This window comes from Podarcis erhardii, assembly GCF_964252035.2.
Source record: "Podarcis erhardii genome assembly, chromosome: 16".
NCBI lineage: Eukaryota > Metazoa > Chordata > Lepidosauria > Squamata > Lacertidae > Podarcis > Podarcis erhardii.
Genome location: NC_138514.1, coordinates 9,368,953 through 9,390,376, shown reverse-complemented (window position 1 = coordinate 9,390,376; position 21,424 = coordinate 9,368,953). Strand labels below are relative to the sequence as shown.

Below are 21,424 nucleotides of genomic sequence, written 5' to 3'. Positions count from 1 at the left end.
CCTCTTTGCTCTGAAATCATTCCTGGGATTCCCCAGTAATCCCTGAAACCAAAGGTTTCTATACCTTCCTTCTGATCCTTTGACGCCACCCTTACAACAGTGCTCGATATCAAAATGACTTTAACCTGTTCATTCTTCCTTCCTAAAGAAATATGATCCTTCAGATCCCGCCTACGCTTATGGCCAGCTGACACACAGCGAGCTGATCCAGCTGGTCTTGAAGCAGAAAGATGTGATTGCAAAGCGAGATCAGCAGGTGTGGGAGTTGGAAGACTACATTGATAACTTGCTTGTCAGAGTTATGGAAGAAGCCCCTAACATTCTTCGAGCTCAAGCTCATGTGAATAAGTTGGTAGCTCAAACCAACTAGGAGGAATAAGTAGGGCAGGCATAGGGAATCTGGCCCTCCCAGTGTGCTTGGACTCGACTCCCATCCTCCTCACGGATGGCCATTGGGAGCCCAAAGGTATCTGGATGACCACATGTTTCTCAACCCTATAAGAGAGGCTTAGCACAAAGCTGTATGTGTGCATGCTTCGCTGTGTCTGTTTTGGTTCCAGTTTCTCTATCTGTATGAACAGTTTCTGAAGTCAGACGACACTTTCCTCGGTCACAAAAGATTCTGTTTATGCTGCTGCATAAATTGCTGGAAGATGTGAATAGTCAGAATTACTGCAATATGATTTCTGCTGCAGACTAAAACAACTGGAGACTTGATTGAAAGGGGAGGAAATGTTGTCTACCATATCTAAAATCTTCAGGGCCTGTGGTGTTTTCACATATCTGTGGCTCCATAATAGCTGGAGCATAAAGTCTGTAAAGGCAAACTTCTTGCGTGTAAAACCAGCATTTAGATACTTGGGCATCCTTTTTAAGCTTGTATATCTCATTTAAATGAACCAAATTGCTTTTTAAAAACTTTATTTTAAGAGGCTTCATGTCTCTTTGCTCCTGCTGGAGCCATAGGCACACAGGCACATGCTTTTGGGAACAAGTATTTTATTGAAATATAGTTTTACTATGTACTAGAAAATGTTTATTCCTGATGGTTATATGGTCCCAAAGTACAGTGGACATTTGTGTTTAATTCATATTCAGTAGGAATGGATCTAGTAACAAATAGTGTTGAGCGTTTTAATAGAGATAGTACAGGACCAGCTTCCAGCAGATTGTGACAATCTTCTAGTTTATAACCTGACCTAAAATTTCCAGGGACCACAGGGCTGCAGCTGGCAGCACAGTGTGCCACATGCAAGAGGGAGTATTGTCACTGGGCCCAAATCAGCTGACCATTCTTCATATAGAGGTCTGCTCAGTTGTATACATTTTGATGAGATTTGGGCAATACACAGCAAGGATACCTTGCAATCTGTGCCTTCTAATGAGTATCTGTGACTTACGCAATCCTGACATCGAAATACTGAATTTTGTGAAAAGAGTTGGTACATTGTGAGGGATGTTTCCCCTTGTGCAAACATTTGCTCAGTGCTTAATGTTGAAGGATCTGAATGTATATATTCTACCTTGTTACTCTTGTTACTTAATCCCATTGGGTATTTTTTTTTTTTTTTTACGAAGACCTTCATCCTTGTGTAATGTTAAAAATAAAGTTATTTAAACTTGTGAGAACACTTGTGTTTCTTTGCGTATCTTCACAACCTTTAAGTGAAGAATGCTGTATGTATAATTCACATTATTGCACACTATATCAGAATGGTTCCTAGGTCCATACTGATAGAAACGATTCTCTGCTGTACAAGGACTGGATTTCATCATGGTAATTCCAAAGTGTGAAAGAAAAAGGGCTTCATATGCAACTGGAACTTCTATTGTGAGAGCTGTTTGTACATGAAGTGTTACGGGTTTTAAGAAGCAGGCATTCCTCACACCAGAGCCAGAGCTGCCCATGCACTTCTTTTTTTAAACCCAAAATCCAGGACTTTTGGTTTAAAATGTAAAATCCCACCCTGCCCTGGATGGCCATGTAGGACCCCCAAAAGAGGACATATGTCAATCCTAGCATAGATCCCTTGTACCTTAGGACCTGATGTGATCAAATGTTTCACCAATAAAGACCTAAACTTCCAATTGCTTGTCCTCATTGGGGCTAGGTGCTCTCAAGGTGCAGCATGATTCAAAAATGGTCCACTACATTCAACATCTATCTAACAGCAGCATAATGTTTACCTTTCCCTGAATGGCTTGGCAGATACTTCCATTGCCAAGCCATTCAGGGAGTCTGAGTACGTCTGGCGTGTGGAGCTTGCATGTCTTGTGCAACCACTCACTTCCCTGTGCTGTGAAGCAGGAATGTGCCGGAACCAATTGGGATCAAGACTGTGATTCAAACTTAATAGATCAGGAAAAGACTGAATCACCTGATGCAGCAGCACTGAGATGGAAAGGCAGGGGAAGCATGGTATGTCAAATGCTTCAAATGAGATCTCAGCTATGATCCCAATGCCCAAATTGGGGGCCAATAGAGGCATCTGTGGCTCAAACCTGTGTCTATTACAATACTGCCAGTCTGCTACGTAGCATCCTTAATTCACAGAGTCTAGATTGAGGTGGGGGACCTTCCGAATGTTGTTGGTATGTTTACTCCCATCTGCCACCGTGGTGAATGGTCAGGGATGGTGGGAGTCCTACTCCAACACATGGGGGAGCCATCTCTGGTCTAGAACCCACACTAGTTTCATATTTTGAAGGAAATACATTCATACCCTAGGATGAAATCACGATGTCAATGATCACATGGTGGCTTCATTCCAATTATTTTCCAGCCTGTCATCTACTATACCTGCGGGAATACCAGGTTTAGGACATCTCTTTAATGATTCAGAAACCAAGTGCTTTGTGCTGACGACATAATTATATAATAACTGTCAACATGGTCTCCACCCCTGTCAAAACAGCATGCTTTGCACCAGCTCACCCTTCACTGAGCTATAACTACAAGCTATTATGTCTGAGAGTCTCATTAATATCTCTTGGGCACAGCCCTGCAACAGCAGCTATTGCTTTCTTAAGCATGCTGTAGGCTTGCCTGCTTTGCTTCGTTCTGAACTAAAATACGCACATCCAGCAGAAGCCCGCTAGAGACTGGACGTGGAACATAACACAAACTATTTTATTTTATTTTGGGGGGCTATTGCCCGATCGGCCCTCCGCTGCTGCTGCGCCTGAGCAGCTCACACCAGAGCCAGAGCTGCCCATGCACTTCTTGTTTTAAACCCAAATTCCAGGACTTTGGGTTTAAAATGTAAAATCCCACCCCACACTGGATGGCCATGTAGGACCCCCAAAAGAGGACATATGTCTTTTTTTTAATAAATAATACTTATTAAAATTTTAAAGGTTACAAAAAGAAAGAGTAAAAACACCATATCAAACAAGAACAAAACAACACATCACAATAAGGAAGAAGAAGAAGAAGAAGAAGAAGAAGAAGAAGAAGAAGAAGAAGAAGAAGAAGAAGAAACACAGCTAATCTTCCCATAACTTGTCTTTCATTTGCTTGTTTCCTTGACCTCCTCACACCTCCCTTTTTTGTATTCTAGTTCAGTTAACTATTTCAGCAAATCCTTTCCATCTTTTCCACTTTTTGTTCTGTAATTTATCTTAATATAATGTAAGTTTACTTTCCCTCCTTTCACCAATTAACAGTCTATTTTTTCCTAGACCGTTATAACATTTCTGCTAAAACCACATAACTTCATTCCAACATCCTTCTAACATTCATTAATTTTACAATGTTTCTGTAGATAGTCTTTAAATTTCTTGCAATCTTCCTCCACCGACTCAAAAGAGGACATATCTCAATCCTAGCATGTGATCAAATGTTTTGCCAATAAAGACCTAAGCTTCCAATTGCTTGTCCTCATTGGGGCTAGGTGTGCTCAAGGTGCAGCATGATTCAAAATGGTCTGCTACATTCAACATCTATCTAACAGCAGCATAATGTTTACCTTTCCCTGAATGGCTTGGCAGATACTTCCATTGCCCGGTGAGGTCAGTAGGAATTGAACTGAAGAGACCTTTGCCCTGCTGTGGGGCATTCCATAATTGTGGCATCAAAACTAAGCAGACTAGGGTAGCCCTGTGTGCTGCATTAGAGAGGACAATCCTCTATTTGAAGGTTGTACGTTCCAAGCATGGATTAAAGATAATGAACCACAAGGGAGTGCAGAGGCCTTGAATTTGCCCAGCACCAGTTAATACTTGGACAGCAGCTACACAACTCACCTGATCTGTCCTCCTCTCTATAGGAAGATGCAGAGGAGTTTTTTTAGCCAGAACTCACAGGAACTCAGTTCCGGCACCTCTCAGGTGAGCACCATTGCATTATAAGAGAACAAGGGAGGAGTTCATGGTGAGTTCCAGCACCTCATTTTCTAGAAAAACAGCACTGGGAACCATAGCTGTCAACCTTCCCTTATTTGGCGAGAAACTCCCTTATTCCAGCACCGTTTCCCGCTGCTGTCCCGGATTGTTGATATCCTGTAAATTTCCCGGGTTTCCAAGGAAGCAGCTCCTCTCCCTCCCTGCCGGCCAGGGAGGCTCCTCAACTGCCTTGCTCACCAGTAAGGAGTCTGAGAACGACTGGCAGGTGGAGCTTGCATGTCTTGTGCCGATCAAATCAGCCGCGTTGCCTGGGGACTCACCTTTGCTTCAGCGCTTCCCAGCCCAGAGGTGACGGTGTGGTTTTCCTTGCTGCTGTATCCCTTTGCTGGGTTGCTGCGCTGTGCGAACCACCGCTTGAGGCTTCGTTTGGCTGCTGGCTGGGCTTTCTGCCTTTGGGCCGGAGGTGCTCTACTGTCTATGTGTGTGTGTGTGTGTGTGTGTGTGAGAGAGAGAGAGAGAGAGAGAGAGAGAGAGAGAGAGAGAGAGAATGTGTCACTGAAGCTGATAGTAGGAATGCTGTAGCTTCACACACTTACCTTCACACAATGTGTAATTAACTTAGGGAATTTTTTTATGCAGGATGTCAGTACTTTAGATTTACAAAGGGATCTGAGAGATGAATGGGAGATACGGTTTGTCAGTATTAATGGGACAGCTAAATAGAAACTTAACCCCAAAAGTTAGGACCAAGACCTCAAGGTGGTTGTCACCAATGGAAGCGAAGGCTCAGAAAAAGCTCAATATGGAGGCCAAATGGCCGAAATATTGGGAAATATTGGAACAAGAAGGAGACAAATTGAAATTGCAGAGTTTTGAGAAATTAAAAGATACAAAGAGCGAGACCGGCTTCATTATTATCAAATAAGAGAGGCCTACAATTCGGACAAAAAAATTGGCTTCCAGGTGGAAAAATCAAAATTGGAAACAGAACTGTTAGATCCCAAAACTAAGATACTGTCAAGAATGTATAACTTGCTGTTAAAATGGAATACGCAGGATGAAACGGTTAAATCTGCTATGATTAAATGGGCACAAGACATTGGTCATAACATTATGTTTGCTGACTGGGAACAGTTGTGGACCACCGGTATGAAATTTACGGCATGTAATGCCTTAAGAGAGAATATTATGAAAATGATATACAGGTGGTACATGACACCAGTCAAGCTTGCAAAAATCTATCATTTGCCCGATAATAAATGTTGGAAATGTAAAGAAAATGAAGGTACATTCTTTCACCTTTGGTGGACGTGCCCAAAGATTAAGGCTTTCTGGGAGATGATCTATAATGAAATGAAAAAGGTATTTAAATATACCTTTCTGAAGAAACCAGAGGCCTTTCTCCTGGGCATAGTCGGCCAATTGGTGCCAAAGAAGGATAGAACTTTCTTTATGTATGCAACAACAGCAGCAAGAATACTTATTGCAAAGTATTGGAAGACACAAGATTTACCCACCCTGGAAGAGTGGCAGATGAAGGTGAATTGGTGGAAATGACTGGCAGAATCCGAGACCTGGAGTTGGTGGAAGAAGATTGGAAGAAATTTAAAGACTATCTGCAGAAACACTGTAAAATTAATGAATGCTAAAATGATGTTGGATTGAAAATAAGTGGCATTAGCAACCAAGTTAATAAGAATATGCAAAAATGAATTGATAATGGATGTAAATATAGAGTTATAATATGTTAAGATATAGAGTTAAGATAAATGAAAGTGGGTAAGGATTTGCTGATTTGATTATGTAAATGGGAATACAAAAAGGGGAGGTGTGAGGAGGTCAAGGAAACAAGTTAAGGAGTTTTAAGTTATAAAAAATGGATTTGTTTTTAATTCTTTTTTTATCTGTTTTTTGTATTTTGTATTTTTATTTTTTCTTTTGTATGTATTTTTGTATGTTTTCTTTTTTCCTATCTTTTTCTTTTCATATGTTTTTTTGTATTTGGTAAATTTATGTCTTTGCAAAACCTCAATAAATATTTTTTTTAAAAAAAACACAAACCAAAAGTTAGGACCAAGATTCAAATCCTGACTGGGTAGCTTTGCTCACTAGTAACATTGAACCATGAGGACGAGATGGTTGGACAGTGTTCTCGAAGCTACCAGCATGAGTTTGACCAAACTGTGGGAAGCAGTGGAAGACAGGAGTGCCTGGGACAGGTGAGGCTGCTGATCCCTTATTTTGGCTGCTGATCCCTTATTTTCGAGGCTGCTGATCCCTTATTTTCAAATCTGAAAGTTGACAGCTATGCTGGGAATACCGTATGTCATATTGATTCGTTTCAATGGGCCTACTCTCAGTAGGTCTAATGTTGGATACAACACATTGCTTTTTTGCTGTTGCTCGCATAATTGTGTTTCTGTTTATCAGAAGAGGCCAGGACTGGTGCAAAACTGCCTCTCCACCTATAACCTCAAAAAATCTTGTCCCTTGTCCCCCTGCCCTCCAAGATTTCAAGCATTGCTTAAATGAGAACGTTTTTGAATTTGATGTATTTTGGAATTTTGGGGTCCCCTGCTGCAACAAAAGTCAGATTTAAGCTGGTTAACACCTTTGTCCAATGGACAAATTTATAGAAATGTGATGTAGCAACTTTTAGGGAGAGCACCAAGTGTAAAGTAAGGCCGCCACCTGCTGGTTTGAGTTTTGCTCATCCATATTTTGTTCATAATAACGTAGCATTAAATTCCCTTGTGTGCAGTGCATGGCTCATAACTGTATATGGTGTGTGCATATGTAAGTTTCTATAGTCCTCCATTCCTTCCTATGAGGGTTGCTGAAGGTTGAGGGCTTGTGCAAGTTAGGCTAGGAAGGGAAGAGAGGGTCTTGTAATACTTCTCTTGGAGATGCCACAGGTCCCATATAGCACAGTTGTGCAATTGCAACCACACAGTAAAACTTTCAGGTTCCACTTGCTGTTGGAAGAATTGTTGTTTACCCATGTTTTAGGTTTACCAAATGTTTTAGGTTTTAGCTGTTTGACTGTTAATAAACATCAGTTCCCCCAAAGTGGAAGCATTTTGCTGCTAGGATTATTTTATCAGGTCTGGGAAATGTGGTGCCAGTTTCACAACCACAGCATGCGGAACTGCACAGCACTGAAGCTATTATCAAAGTGCTAAATGATCGGTCTGATTGTTCTATCCAGAACATGACAGTATTTTGACATAGCACTCTTGAAACACCCTAAAAGAATAGGGCAGAAACTTGCTCTCTGCTTCCCAAGAGGGCAGGACTAGATTTAAGTCACAGAAAGATTGATTTTGTTTGAATCCAGTTTAAGGCTACAACCTGAGTCAACATGGCTAGATTTGCAGAGTATGTCTCCAGTCCTAAGTGTTGATATTAACATTTCCCCCTATTACATAAGGAGCTGGTGTCTCACCCACTCAAAAATCTACAAGTATTCCAAGGGGAACTTTTTTTAAATGAAAAATGCAAAGGAAAGATCAGGAAAGATGGAGTGAAAATGAGGCAAAGGGAGGCTGCTAATAGACGGTTTACTACAAAGATGGAAAAGGAAGTCTTCAGCTTTCCTGGTGTTGTTGTTTAATATATATTTTTTATTCAGTTCCAAGAATAAACTCCGAGAAAAGGAGCTTAAAAGGCTGGAGCTTCAGCTCATTCCCGTTGATCTGACAACCCCTCAGTCCAGACCCAAATGCTCCAGCCTTGGCGAAAAGGCTGGCTCGCCGCATCTCTGACGCCCTCGAGCTGAGCGGCTCCGGCGGAACCTTTGTCCTGCGCTCCCTTGTTTCTTTCCGGAGGCCGCTTAGCGTTGGAGCGCGTCTGGGCCCGATTGCCCCGTTGCCATGGGGATTGCCCGGAAGGAGCGTGTGCCCTCTTGAAAAAGCTCCCCCGGCTTTTTCCGGTGTTGCGAAGGCGGCGGCGAGAAGGTCAGTCAGTCCGCGGAAAGGGGGAAAGAGGCTCCTGGGAGGCTGTCTAGGAGCCAGGCCGGGGTTTTTGGGGGGGGTGGGGGGATTTTTTGGGAGGGCATGCAACCCGCGAGCGGCGTGGGCAGAAACCCCCTTCACCTGCCGCTGATTCTGTGAGCACCGCCATCAATCCTCCGCCTCTCCATTGTTAGAAGAATTCTAAGGTCTCCAATATAGACTAAATATGGATAAATGCACACATATGTATATATTTAAACCATGTGTCTGAAATAGTGCGGGAGAGCAATCCTGAGGCCCTTTTGACTCTCCGTGACCTCAAATACTCCTCTGCAGTGAGGGAGGCAAATAGGGAAAGCCTCCCCATTGCCTTTTCGCTTGCGAATCCTGCCTTAAGGGTCTATTTGTGTCTGAATAGGGTGAGCCTGTGACCTGGCTTCAGGAACTAAAGTAGTAACCATCACGAAAGAATGACCAGGCTGCCCAGGTAATGCAATCGGCGACCATTATCAGGTATCCTGGTAGGCAGGGTTTTCCTCCTATGATCTATGTATGACGATTTTGGGGTGCTCTTTGGCTAAGGGGGTTGGGCAATGTCAAGGTTGCTGCACACTTTTGTTGATGGTCTCTCCCTCCTTGGAAGGAGGGGACTCTGTTGCAACAGAAAAATAAATATCTGCCTTGCTTTCCACTGGATTCTGCCTCCATCCATTCTTCTCTGGCTGATCATGAATTTAGGGGTCTCAGAGTCCCATGGGGGTGTTGGGAAGCAAAAGCCAAACCCCAATTTTTACATTACCATTATCGAAATCACACAAGTCAGTTTCCCCCTCTTTTTTCTGTGTCCCCTAACCAGCCAGCAGTTCACATCTCTTCCCCTTTCCCGCACTCCAGGTTGCCCTGGCGTTATTCACTTGCCTTTTGGAGCCTCTGGAGAAACAAAGGAGCAGCTTTCCACAACAACTTTGTCTCCGTGCCCTTTTTTAAAATTACGAAGCACTTGTTTAGCGAATGGCTGTGGGGCAAGTCTTGCCAGGCCACCAGAAAAGTGTTTGTGTTGTTAGGTGTTTTCTTAGCACCAAACTCTAATGGAAATGCTGGTGATGCTTCAAATGCGAGAGGAAAAACTGCAAGCCCCACATCCTGGCTCCCTCCAGTTTTGGACAAAGTGTGACACCCCACCCCCACCAACAGTCTTTTAATACAGTAGTTTCCAATGACAATGTAATTTGAGCTGAGTACTTTGAGACAGTTTCCTTCCCCTCCTAATCAAAGCTGCATTCTGCATATCAGAACTGAAGACAGAGCCCCCACAAATCTCTGGTAGTCTTTGTAGCTCTTTTCAGAAATGTAATGCTGTATTGTAGAATCCTCAGACTGATTTTACGATGATACTTTTCAAATGTGAGAGTATGGTAGGCCTTCAAGCTAGGAGACACCTTGATTTTGAGGGAAATAAAAAGACGTCATTTTTCTGTCTTCTCCATACTTTTTGCCCTATTATGTCTTCTAACATCCCGGCAGTGACTGTGGTTTTCGAATAGAATTTGATATACTTTAATACTTAGTAAATGATAAAAAAATCAAGAATTCTGTGGGTAATTCCAACTGGTTAGGTTGATACTATTCTTTGAACCGCCCTGAAAGCCCTGGGTATAGGATGGTATATAAACTCTATTGATAGTAGTAATAAAGGTAAAGGGACCCCTGACCATTAGGTCCAGTTGTGACCGACTCTGGGGTTGCGGTGCTCATCTTGCTTTATTGGCCGAGGGAGCCGGCGCGCAGCTTCCGGGTCATGTGGCCAGCATGACTGAGCCACTTCTGGCGAACCAGAGCAGTTCACAGAAACGCCGTTTACCTTGCTGCCGGAGCGGTACCTATTTATCTACTTGCACTTTGACGTGCTTTCGAACTGCTAGGTGGGCAGGATCATGGACCCAGCAACGGGAGCTCACCCCGTCATGGGGATTCGAACAGCCGACCTTCTGATCAGCAAGTCCTAGGCTATGTGGTTTAACCCACAGCGCCATCCGCGTCCCAGTAGTAGTAATACAACCAACTAATTTCACAGAGTTGTTGTGAGAATAAAAATTGGGTGGCGAGAGAACCATTATACCACCTTGAGCTCTTCAAAGGACAGGTGGGATATACGGTAAATGTAATACATGGAGAGCCAGTGTGGTGTAGTGGATAAAAGCAGTAGTCTCGTAATCTGGGGAACCGGGTTCGTGTCTCCGCTCCTCCACCTGCAGCTGCTGGGTGACCTTGGGCCAGTCGCACTTCTTTGAAGTCTCTCAGCCCCACTCACCTCACAGAGTGTTTGTTGTGGTGGAGGATGGGAAAGGAGAATGTTAGCCGCTTTGAGACTCCTTAAAGGGAGTGAAAGGCGGGATATCAAATCCAAACTCTTCTTCTTCTTCTAATTAAATATTACAAAAATATCAGTGACCAACTTGTGACCTGATTTATGCTTTCAGGCTGCTAAGATGTCGAGCCAAAAGAAGTGTCCAGACTGTGGCTCCTTGGAAATTGTAGAGGACTCTCATTATGCTCAGAACCAGCTGGTGTGTGCAGACTGTGGCTTCATTCTGACTGAAGGGCTTCTCACAACCACATATGCTGATGAAGAACATTTACAAGGTGAGGCTAAGAATAGCAAAATAGCTGAAAACTCTTTGTATCTTACAAAGACATAGGATTTGAGATACGACTTGCAAGCAGTTCTCAAATATAGACAGGCCCTACACCATTCAACAGTTTAAAAATGGGTGCATGTTTGAGAGCTTGGACCAAAGTTTGGCTGATATCTGTGTTTTTATCTCATAGAAGTCACATATTCACGGAGTACTGGTCAGAATGAGCAAACGAGCCGTTGTGTACAGCGAGGTACGTATTCTGCACTACTCTTCTGATGCTTTGTGGAAATTAATGTGCCTGTCATCCACAAGAGCTGCATTGTTTCACTTTCTAAAAGCAAAGAGAAAGTTGCATTTTTAAAACAGTCTTACCTATTTGTTGTGGGACCAACATCAAAACAACCTATTTTAGAGTTTTAGAGGTGCATAGAGTCCAGAGTTCAGTTTGATTGCCTGATCAAATCTCAGCTGAATCATTGACAGACTGGTTAACCCTGGACCAGTCTGTTTCTGTTACTATTAAATGGCCATTATAATTGTGTGTACAGCTGCAAAAAAATATAAATCAATACATACCTAAAAGCCAAATTAAAATCAACTATGAAGTTGAAACAGCAATACTAGCAGCCATTCTCAGTTAGAGCCCCCAAAGACTTTCATTTAAAAAAGTTCTCCATAATATCCAAAAAAAGCCAAAGTAGGCTTGGTTTGGACGCTCCAGTTACACTACCACAATTGAAAATATGTTTTCCATGATTGCCACCCGTCTAACCTCTGAAAGTGAGAGCATGTGAAACAGAGCCTCCACAGATTATCTTAGTATATGGGCAGCTTCATACAGGCAAAGACCTACCCTGCGGTTAGATTTGTCACTGATAAATGTGTATGTGGAAACATTTCTTAAGTACTGCTGTGGTATTTTCCCCCACAGGAGTCAAACGTGTTCGGGATCTCTGCAAAGTTCTGCGCCTTCCTTCTCTGTTTGAAGATACAGCCGTGTCCTATTACCAGCAGGCAATCAAACGTCCCTGCTTCAGTTTAGTCAGCTTGGAGAAGAAGGAGATGCTTGTGGGCTGTTGCGTCTTTGTGACCTGCCGCCAGCACAACTGGCCCCTGACCATGGGCACAGTCTGCCTGCTGCTCTATGGAGACAAGGAGTTGTTTGCAAAGACCTATCTATGCTTCCTGAAGGAACTGGCACTGGATGTGCCTGCTCTCAGCTTGATGGATATGGTGAAAACCCACCTCAACAGGTATGTGCCCTTTCCTTGACAATACTTCTCAAAGTTGGTGTGCAGTTTCCATCGTTCAGAGACAGTATTTACAAGTATCATACGGACTGTGTGGTATATTGATTGGAAGGCCGATGAAACAGCAAGCTTCTTAAAGTTCAGCAGGGATGGATGTGGTCAGTGCTTGGATGTGGGAACCCAGTGTGTGCTGTGTGCTTCCATCATGGAAGAAATGGGTATTTTCATATGTGCATGTATACTCCAACTCCCTGATTTCTGAGATTTCATCTGAGGCACTTCAGGCAGTTCCAGGCTTTTCTCTTTAGCCACAGGGGCAGCAAACTTCCTTTTTTAAACAAATAATTCTCAGAATTGTGAATTCTGCTCCTGCTACCAATCCCGTAATTGCTTGGAAATCCTTCCTATTATTATTAAGGGCAAGAAGCCAACAAACAGAATTTTGTTGAGCACAAGTTAGGAATAGTGTAAATTCAGCGCTGTCCACATAGTGCTGGTTAATGGAAGATGCTTGCCTTTTTGATTCAAGCTGCTCAGCTTGCCTTTTTGGTATCCTTGGAAAATGCAGGGCCTTCTGCCCTTTGCCCTTTCGCAGGATGCTTTATTTTGCTCATGTCCCTCTTTCATCTCTTTGTCTTCTCCATCCTGCCACATCTCCCAACCCAAGGCAGTCTATCTAATGGCTTGTTTGATTTTCATCTTTCCAGCTTCAAGATTTTCCAGAATTCACCCAGCGTCCCGACTAAGTTTGTGGAGGAAAAGGAGCAGCTGGTGGCAAGGACTATCCAGATGGCGGAACTTGCCAGCGACACGTGGCTGGTGACCGGCCGGCACCCCATCCCCTTAGTGACCGCAGCAGCCTTCCTGGCTTGGCAGTCTCTCCGGCCTGTCGATCGCCTCACTTGCACCCTTTCTCAGTTCTGTAAGCTTGCTGGTATGGAGGCTCCCCGGCCAGCCCACCAGAGACTGAAGGAGCTGCATAACATCCTCCTGCAAATGGCTTCTCAGCTGGGCTGGTTGCGAGGGCTGAAAGTGGACCGTCGGAGCGTGGCAAAGCACATCGGTGACCTTCTGCGGCACCGGCGTGTGCTTCTACAGGCTGCCTTCCGCATCGTGGATACTACGGAAGACCGTGACCTAGAAAACTCAGCAGCTGCGCCCCTGCAGCTAATAGACGAGAGCGCTGCAACAGTAGAAGAGGCCTCCCTTTCAGGAGAGAAGCAGAAGTTCAGCAAGCGGAAACCTTTGCTCCCACCCTGCGTCTTGAACCCCGCAAAGAGGCTACGAACTCCTGAGCTAAGCCTTGAAGATTCTGCTATCACTGGGGACGAGCCCATTTTAGACAGTGAGATAGAGCAGTATATCCGGACGCCAGAAGAAAAGGAGATGTTTAGCAAGGCTCAAGCGTGCCTGTGACCTCGAAGCTGCAAGTGATTCAGACAGGCTTGCAAGCAATAGCCTTCAGATACATATTTTGCTCTAGGAGGCTTAGTTTGGTAAGAATAGAGTTTACACTTCCAAAGTTAATGCTAAATACATTACTTCTGGCAAATGAGCCATCATAACCACTAGAGGATTGTGAAAATTTGTGTCCTGGGCTTTTTAGACTTGTCTACCTATGTACTGTCTGAAGCAAAGGGATTCATTGGTTGCCAGATGTGATTCCCGCCCCGCCCCCCAGCTCTCCTGTCCCACTAAGAATCTCCCGCATCCTTCAGGCATGGCTCCCTCCACCCTACTGTGGTAATAAGTAAAGACAGGTTTGGGTGGCCTGGATAACTTTGGTTACTGGTGGGGACCACTAGTAACCAGTTGGCGAGGTTGTGTGATTATTTTCCTTCAACTCTGAGAAGAGGTATAGGAAGTGGCCACATTGCAGTGGTTTGCATGCTGTTTAGGACAACTTTTGGTTTAAAGATTGGCGTATCTCTGGGTGAGAGTAGTATCCACTCTTGAAGGGTTGGATGGAGGCAGTCAGCCAGCCTGAGTAACAAATACCTCTTTGAGTTGGCGTTTGACTTGAATGAGTGTTTGCCTGGTCTATTTATGGTCCTCATAGTTAGGCATGGGAGAGTGGAAGAGAAGTGTGAAAATCTAATTGCAAGTTGTTTCAGACATGCATGCTTTAAACCTAGATCCAGAAGAAAAAGTTGTGGCTTTGCAAGCATCTCTTTATAGAACATGGTATGGTGGTTCCTGAACATCATACCCGTGTCACAAGATAGGTGGTGAGTCAGTCGCTCTGATTAATGGAGCTGCTTAATTAATTTTTGTCCCTACATGCATGTTGAGAGACAAGCTTGTATGTCACATTAATGACATACGTGATTTGTTCAGTTGCTCAAATTGTTGCTACACAATTCCGTTTATTGCTCTGTAACTGTGGCCAAACTCTTGTTACTGCCAGATTTGATTTTAAAAAGATGACTTTATGACCAACCAGATACTGAACTGTGTGAGGTATCAAGAGAGCCAGAGGAGTAAGAAAGCAATAGATAACTTTTTGGATGTTGCAAATTTTTAATATATTAAACAAGAAACATCTGCTAGAAACACTTCATTTTTATAAAATGCAAAAGCCCTATTAAATGCTTTCTTTGGCACAGCTGTCTCTCAAAAAAGCTCTCTGTTCTTTGGCACAGTTGTCACTCAAAAAGCTTTCTTTTGTGATATGTCATTTGCTCATAATGTAAACAGACAAAATAAGGTAATAATACAAAGCTTTTCTGATAATACTGTTTTCAGTGTAGCAAGCATATATAACAAGTTCAGCATCGGCAATATCATGTGGGTTGTAGTACTGACATATAAATGATTTAGGCCTTTATTTAAATATAAAAAATATAAAACCAAGAAGGAATTTTCAGAGGTAAGGGAAAGGAGAATAGATCTGCTCTCAAGCTAAATAGGAGGAAGCAATTGTGAAACCACTGTAGTTGCAAAAGAGGTGATGGAGGAGGAGGAGGAGGAGGAACAGTTCTTGGAAGATTCAGGGATTGGGAGGTAATAAGTGCTTCATGGCCCTTTAAGGGCTCCAACTTTCCATGCCAGCTCTTAGAGCCACTGTGGATCCTACTGATTGCCTATGGCTCTGCCTGTTTGACTGGTGGAACCAATAGCATGAGGACCAAAACAATCCTTGCAGCTCCTTTCGAGGTAGGTGGTGTTTTACTGACAAGGAGACTGCGTATGCCTGCCTGTCTATAGGAGTACATTGATCTTCTGCTATGTTCAGAATAAAGACTTTATTTTTAGTAAGCACTGCACAGTTGATTTCAAAGGAGCAGTAAGAATTTTCAACACGTGTGCGTAAAAATTATACATTTATTTATAGTACCCAGTTTGTGTCTTCCCTCAAGGCTATGGTTCTGTTGTGGAGATATCTCCTGGCATCCCCCCCCCCCCCGCTTGCATTCATTACTTACTGTAGTGAATGTGCTTCCTCTTCTAGCAGCTGTTTGTTATTGCCTGTGATATAAATTGCAAAAAGTGAGAAGAGGGGCTTGTGCAGGGAGCCTGGCCTGTTCAGATTTCTTGCACACACACCCTTGAAAATGGACAAATATATTCTTCAGCCGCTTCTGACACACAGGTGCCCTCTATGCATTTACCCCACAGAGGTTTCAGTGCTACCTTTCTAGAAAAAGAGGTGCCAGAACTCACAATGAACGCCTCCCTTGTTCTCTTAGAATGGCAATGGAGCCCACCAGAGAGGTGCCGCAACTGAGTTCCGGCTGAAAAAAAAGCCCCAGATGTTAAGCTGGCCTCGTGAGACACACCCACATGGGTAGGCTGCTTGCATGAGAAAGGCCTTTAAAGGTTATGCTAGAATCGTGGGGTGAGCTCACTGTAAAATCCCTCCCACCGTGTTCCTGTAAATTCTTAAGGATACTTAACTGTGGCTCTCGGCTGACTTTCCTCCTTGCGGGATGCCTACGTCTTTAGGAGCTGGATGCTCCTCCCCTTTCCCAAATATGGAAAACCCATCTAACGAACTCAACGGAAGGAAAAACAACATGTTTAGTCCTCCTACATCTGTGGCTCTCATAAGATCTCACTGTTCATGCTCATGAGTCAATGTTTCTTAGTATTGCATAAATGATGCAGAAGAAGGTGGCAGCCTGTCCTCGGAGGTCAATGGGGCCGGAGTGTGAGGAGACAGCATTTCTAAGCGCCTGTCTGGATTTTTCACACAGTCATCTATACTGCAAATACCTCTGTCGTCTTTTTAGCTTCCCATATGTTTGCCCCTCTCACTCCGCTGCTTTAAGCAACTTCTACACCCCCACCAGCGTTACTGACAGCACTCATCTGGGTATCATAATGGTTTATGGGTGTGAACAGAAAACCCTCACAAGTCTTCTCTCTCTAAACAATGCACAACAATGATCCTAAATAATAAAAGAATCTCTCTGCCTGGTTGGAATTTATAGCGGTTTGGCTTGTTTTAATTCTGCAAAAACGTGGGTGTGATTTATATGATCCAAGTGCTTTGCCAATAGCCTTTGATCGCCCACTGAAATGTTCCTGTCTCTGTTCTGCTGGCCAGTCTGTGAGCCAATTGCACAATGTGTTCCACGTTGAATTAAATTAATAACACACCTTCCCACACCCTGAAACACGCACTTTTCTCCAAAAAACTTGGAAATCCAGATGTTTATCAGTGAGTAGAAAGGAGAGAAACAGGAAAGAAGAGAACTTGCTTCCCCCCCCCCCCAAAGCAAGCTGTAGTCTTTGCAGACTTGAGTAGATTAAGGACATGTGTCCTGTCTCTGCGAACAACACTTGGGTTCCTTGTGCAAGAGCATTTAAATGATTGGGTGGTGTTGGCCCTCTAACATGGATAGAAAAACTGCCATACAGTGTGTCATAAAAACAAAGAAGCTATGCTCCCCCCTTTCTTTTTTTCTGCAAGGCCAAGTACATGCCATGAAAGTGAGGTAAGCCCACTTGTAGCTGATATTTTGCTTGATTGCGTTTTGACTATGGCTTTTGAAATAAACACTTACATTAGCTCTGTAATTCAGTGGGCTAAATATGGTCACTAAAAAGCTACATTTGCTCCCTCTTAGGGTGGAGGGAAATGGCTTATTGCACTGTGTCATGCTGAGGACCTCTTCTCACTTTGCATCTCAGTGTGACCTTCAGAGGTCATGCGCCTTGCACCAGGTTTTGTAAGGCTATGGATAGGGAGGAGAAGAATGGAGCAAAAGGCTCAGGCTGCTGCCTCCTAATGGAACTACATGCTTGACATGAAGTGGCTTAGACCAGGTGTGAACAGACATCTATCTTGACCCCTACTGGATTTTTTCTTGGTCTACCAACTGGAGCCAGTCTAGAGTCAAATGCAAAATGATGACTCCGAAGGTGGCACCAACTGCCTGTTGGTACCTTACAAGCATAAATCTACTTGCAATATATCAGGAACTTCAGCAGCCTAATTCAGAGGCAGGAGGAGTGGTGGTCTTTTTGCTGCTGCTATTATTAAACAATTCTAAGACAAAGCTCATGCCGGGGTATTGCACATCATTTTCTTTCCCTGACCCTAGTCTTCAGTTGTTTCAGAGCCCAAGACTCACCTTTAACTACAGATCCACTTTGATTTGGCCCTCTATGTGCCCTTTTATCTTTAGCGAATCTGCAGTTGACCCAATTCCTCCTCTGAACATTTAATGCATTTGCCCCCACCCCCTGTTCTTTTTAACAGGAAAAAAAAAACTTTTTAAAAGGTTGATGTCATTGGTGCAACCCACCTTGGCCAATCACACCTTGACCTCAGTCAAGACTGACAATCTTTCTTCTTCTTCTGAACCTCTCTCATCTTTCCTTGTCTTCTGAAAGCGTAGCTACAGCTTTACAAGCTTGGAAGGGGGGAGGTGTCTCAGGTCAGCCAGACTAGAAAACAACACATTCTCACGGCCAGTTTTTTCCATGTCTAACAAGTGCAATTATCTGTGGGATTGCAAAATACAATGCAAGAAGTCCTCTGCCTGGCGTGGGCAAGGAGTGATTAGCCTGCTGGCAGGGATTGCTGCTTTTGAGAAAGCCCAAGGACTTAGTTGGCTACATGGAGCTCATTTTTGACGTAGCAGATTCAATAGGAGTTTGGTCATGCGATTGCTCATTAACTTGATAAAACACCCATAAACAGTGGACTGTCCCTGCCCCCCTTGGAACTAAGCAGATGGGAATGTCTCAAAGGTGTTTAAAAGTGCTCCCCCCCCAAAAAAAAAATACTTAAAAGGACCAATATGGTTTGAGCCACCTCCTTGGTCAGCCCCATGAGGACAATGATGCCTCTGCCTTACTACCATCAATTCTGTTAAAAATGACCAACTGTCTCCAGCTTTGGAGCTGTGTCAAAAATAATCAATTTGGTTTGTTGGCTGCAGTGGCGTAGCGTGGGGGTTGCAGGGGGGGCCGGCCACACCGAGCGCAACATCTGGGGGTTAGGGTTAGGGGGCGCAAATCCATGGGTTAGGGGGCGCAAATCCACGGGTTAGGGGCGCAAATTAGTTGCCTTGCCCTGGGTGCTGACGACCCACGCTATGCCACTGGTTGGCTGCATCAATGATGAGCCACAGAGTAGCCATGAGAACTGGCCTTGAGGCATGTTGGAGGAGGGGGGATTGGAGAAGGCGAGAGCTCTTTGACACAACATTGATGGCTTTAACATAAAATGTGTAGGCACTTCAAATGGATAGCAATTTTGCCTATACATATGTACATACAACGCTAGAGATTTCAGCTTATAAACACTGCTTTCCTTGGTATGCCATACCAAAAAAATAAAATAAAAAAGCAGCTAGGATCTAAGTGACATGCAGAAGGGATATAATATAGATTGCAATGCTCCAGAACAAATGATTGTCTTTCACCGTACAAATTAGGCCACCGCTGCTCGTTCGGTGGGGACAGGAAAAGATCCCCAGGAACAAAGAGCAGCCGAGTCACCTGGTGCACAGGATATAGGTGATGAAGGTCATGGTGTGGTTCCTAGGATGTGATGCAACGTACCCTCTCCCTACCCTGCCCCCTTGCAACTCAGATGTCAGCTGACCTTTCCTCTCGACTGCAGGGCAGGGGGTCTGGGAACGTGGTCAACCAGACACTGCCCAAGCCCCACACAGTGCACACCCCATCAGCCTCTGCAGCTTGCATCAGCAGGCTCTGGCAGCAAGATGCCAGTGCCTTGCTAATTCCTGCCCGAGGCTGGGGAAACCTGCTCCAGCCCCCTGGCCCTTTGACCCTTCCCTACACAGTCGTCTCGCTCTTCCAGAGACCCGTTTTCATGCCGGCTGCGCTGTCAGCCCCAGTGAGGTTTATGTCGTACTCGCTGCCCTTCAGGCCCCCGTTCTGATTGGCCGTGTTGAGAGGGAAGGAGCGCCTCTTAGTCTCTTTTTCCGCTGCGGCATTGGCCTGGTGCTTGAGGTTGTCTCGGCTGGTGCTCCTCCGCTGGCCGTGGCTGAAGTCTGCCCCGTGGTGGTGGCCGCCGCTGCCGTCGCTCAAGTCAGACTGCGTCAGGGCCAACTCCAGGCTTGGGACCACCCCGTGGCGCCGATTGTTCAGAGGGCTGTTCCGACTGCTTTGGTAGCTCTCCGAGTGGCTGGTAGGGAGGCTGCCGCTCTCGCTGGTAGGGTGCTCCGAGGAAGGCCCCCGCAGAGCCTTCAGGCGCTGCTGGTGTTTCCCTTCCCGGTACTGCTTAGTCCTGCTTTTGTGGTGTCTGCTGCGGCCGTGCAGGTTGTTGGCGTACCTGGCCGGTGGGGTGCTCTTGCTATTACAAGGCTCGGCGTCCTCATAGCAGGCCATCTGCGAAGGGCTGCCATCCGCCTGGCCGAGGGCCACTTGCAGGTTGTTGAGTTTGCAAGGCCCCGGGGCGGAATTGCTGCTGCTGGGGGAAGAGGAGGACTTGATGGACTGAGCCACCTCGGGGCTGCAGCCAATGAAGACCTGGGAGCCGTCCTCCACTCCCACTCCCGGGTGCACATAGGCTTGCATGGGCAAAGCATTCCTGTAAGATGGGCAGCAGGCGAACCACGAGCCCTGCACGTCTCGGCGGCGCGCGCAGTGGTGGGCAAAGATGAAGAGCCCCAAAGCCACAGCCGTGACTCCGTAGAGGCAGCTGAAGGCGACCTTCAGGAGGAACCAGCGCTGGGACACTGCCATGGCCCCAAAGGTCCAGAGAGTGATGTACAGGAAATGGGTGATGACAAGAGCCCAGAATTGCACCCCTAAAGAGTAAACGCCATCGACGTCGGCACTGTGCGGGGTAGAATTCAGCGTGACCAAGATGGACCCCGAGTCTGTCAAGAGGTTGCTGCTGCCACCCAGCCGCTGACGCATTTCCAGGGGTTTGGGCGCCTCTTTGGGGTTCTTGGCTTGGCACTGCAATCGGATTCCGGCACACAGGAAGTAAATCCAAGTGACGAGCAGGACGAAAGCCGCAGGCACGTAGAAGGCCCCAATGCTTGGCTGACAAGCCAGCCAGCAACTGCAGGGGAATGGGGAGAGGGGGAAGGTTCAGCAGAACTATCAAGTGGGTCTGAAGTAACTGGGAGAATGTAGGGTGAGTCCTGGGAGATCAACCCAAAGGTTTGCCACAGCAATGGAAAGCCCATGCCCCTCCATTTGTTGCTAATATGGTTACCAGATATTTTTTTCAATGAATCGGGGCACTTTTTCTTTTATTTTTTTTTAGCTGAGTCAGTAGTGGGGATGGTGAGGCAAAAGACCCTGGGCCCAAGCACACATGCACATTGTATAAAGGTGCAAAGCCCATCTTTTACACCCTGTGAAACATAAATGTGCAGTTTTAAAAAAAACTGGGCAACGGCCGCCCACCCACAACACCCGAGCCTCCCCCAATCTCCTTTCCCATTCTCCCTTTGTTTTGACTAATTGGGGGAAGGCTTGGGAGTCATGGGCGGGTGGCGGTTGGCCATTTTTTTATAAAAAAACTCTGCACATTTATGTTTCACAGTGTGCAAAAGAAGGGCTTTGCACCTTGCCTGGCAGAGAAACCATGCACCTTGCGCCCCTCCTGTGGCTAATAATTACTGCATTGCTTGGTTGTTATGTATTTCCCAAACAGGAGTTAACCATAGGAGTGTTACAAAGATTTGGTGCCTGGGCTTGGCATAGCTGCCTGTCAAGTCCCAAGCTTTGGTAGGGTGACCCTATGCTAATCCCTGAAGCCTCTTGCCTTGCCTTCTCCAAGCACGAAACAGCTAGAGGAGAA

General features: G+C 45.2%; 2 protein-coding genes across 6 annotated transcripts in view; one reads left to right on the top strand and one right to left on the bottom strand.

Annotated features, from left to right (window-relative positions):
• The first annotated feature begins 2,361 nt into the window (after positions 1 to 2,361).
• On the top strand, positions 2,362 to 16,897 carry LOC309331226 (transcription factor IIIB 50 kDa subunit-like). Of its 5 annotated transcripts, XM_081843323.1 has the most exons (6): positions 2,362 to 2,419; positions 6,457 to 6,563; positions 10,778 to 10,940; positions 11,127 to 11,186; positions 11,868 to 12,189; positions 12,894 to 16,897. In XM_081843323.1, exons 1-6 carry the CDS (start codon positions 2,398 to 2,400, stop codon positions 13,600 to 13,602), a joined length of 1,383 nt encoding a protein of 460 aa, XP_081699449.1. In that variant the 5' UTR covers positions 2,362 to 2,397; the 3' UTR covers positions 13,603 to 16,897. The 5 variants fall into 5 exon arrangements, with proteins under 5 accessions (XP_081699449.1, XP_081699450.1, XP_081699453.1 ...); XM_081843324.1 differs by lacking the exons at positions 2,362 to 2,419; positions 6,457 to 6,563 and adding an exon at positions 8,273 to 8,300; XM_081843327.1 differs by lacking the exons at positions 2,362 to 2,419; positions 6,457 to 6,563 and adding an exon at positions 8,485 to 8,784.
• Positions 16,898 to 19,003: 2,106 nt separating this feature from the next.
• The window catches only part of ADGRA2 (adhesion G protein-coupled receptor A2), a 118,616-nt gene continuing 116,195 nt past the window's right edge, over positions 19,004 to 21,424 (bottom strand). The window contains exon 19 of the mRNA XM_081843261.1: positions 19,004 to 20,677. Coding sequence (XP_081699387.1) covers positions 19,441 to 20,677 — 1,237 coding nt within the window. The 3' untranslated portion in view covers positions 19,004 to 19,440. The remainder of the gene's footprint in view (positions 20,678 to 21,424) is intronic.

Excerpts from the sequence above, each read along its gene's own strand:
- LOC309331226 (XM_081843323.1), top strand. The coding sequence starts at position 2,398 with ATGGAAAGGCAGGGGAAGCATG. Across the intron at positions 2,420-6,456 it reads GGAAAGGCAGGGGAAGCATG|TAACATTGAACCATGAGGAC; the intron begins GTATGTCAAATG and ends TTTGCTCACTAG. Across the intron at positions 10,941-11,126 it reads TGATGAAGAACATTTACAAG|AAGTCACATATTCACGGAGT; the intron begins GTGAGGCTAAGA and ends TTTATCTCATAG.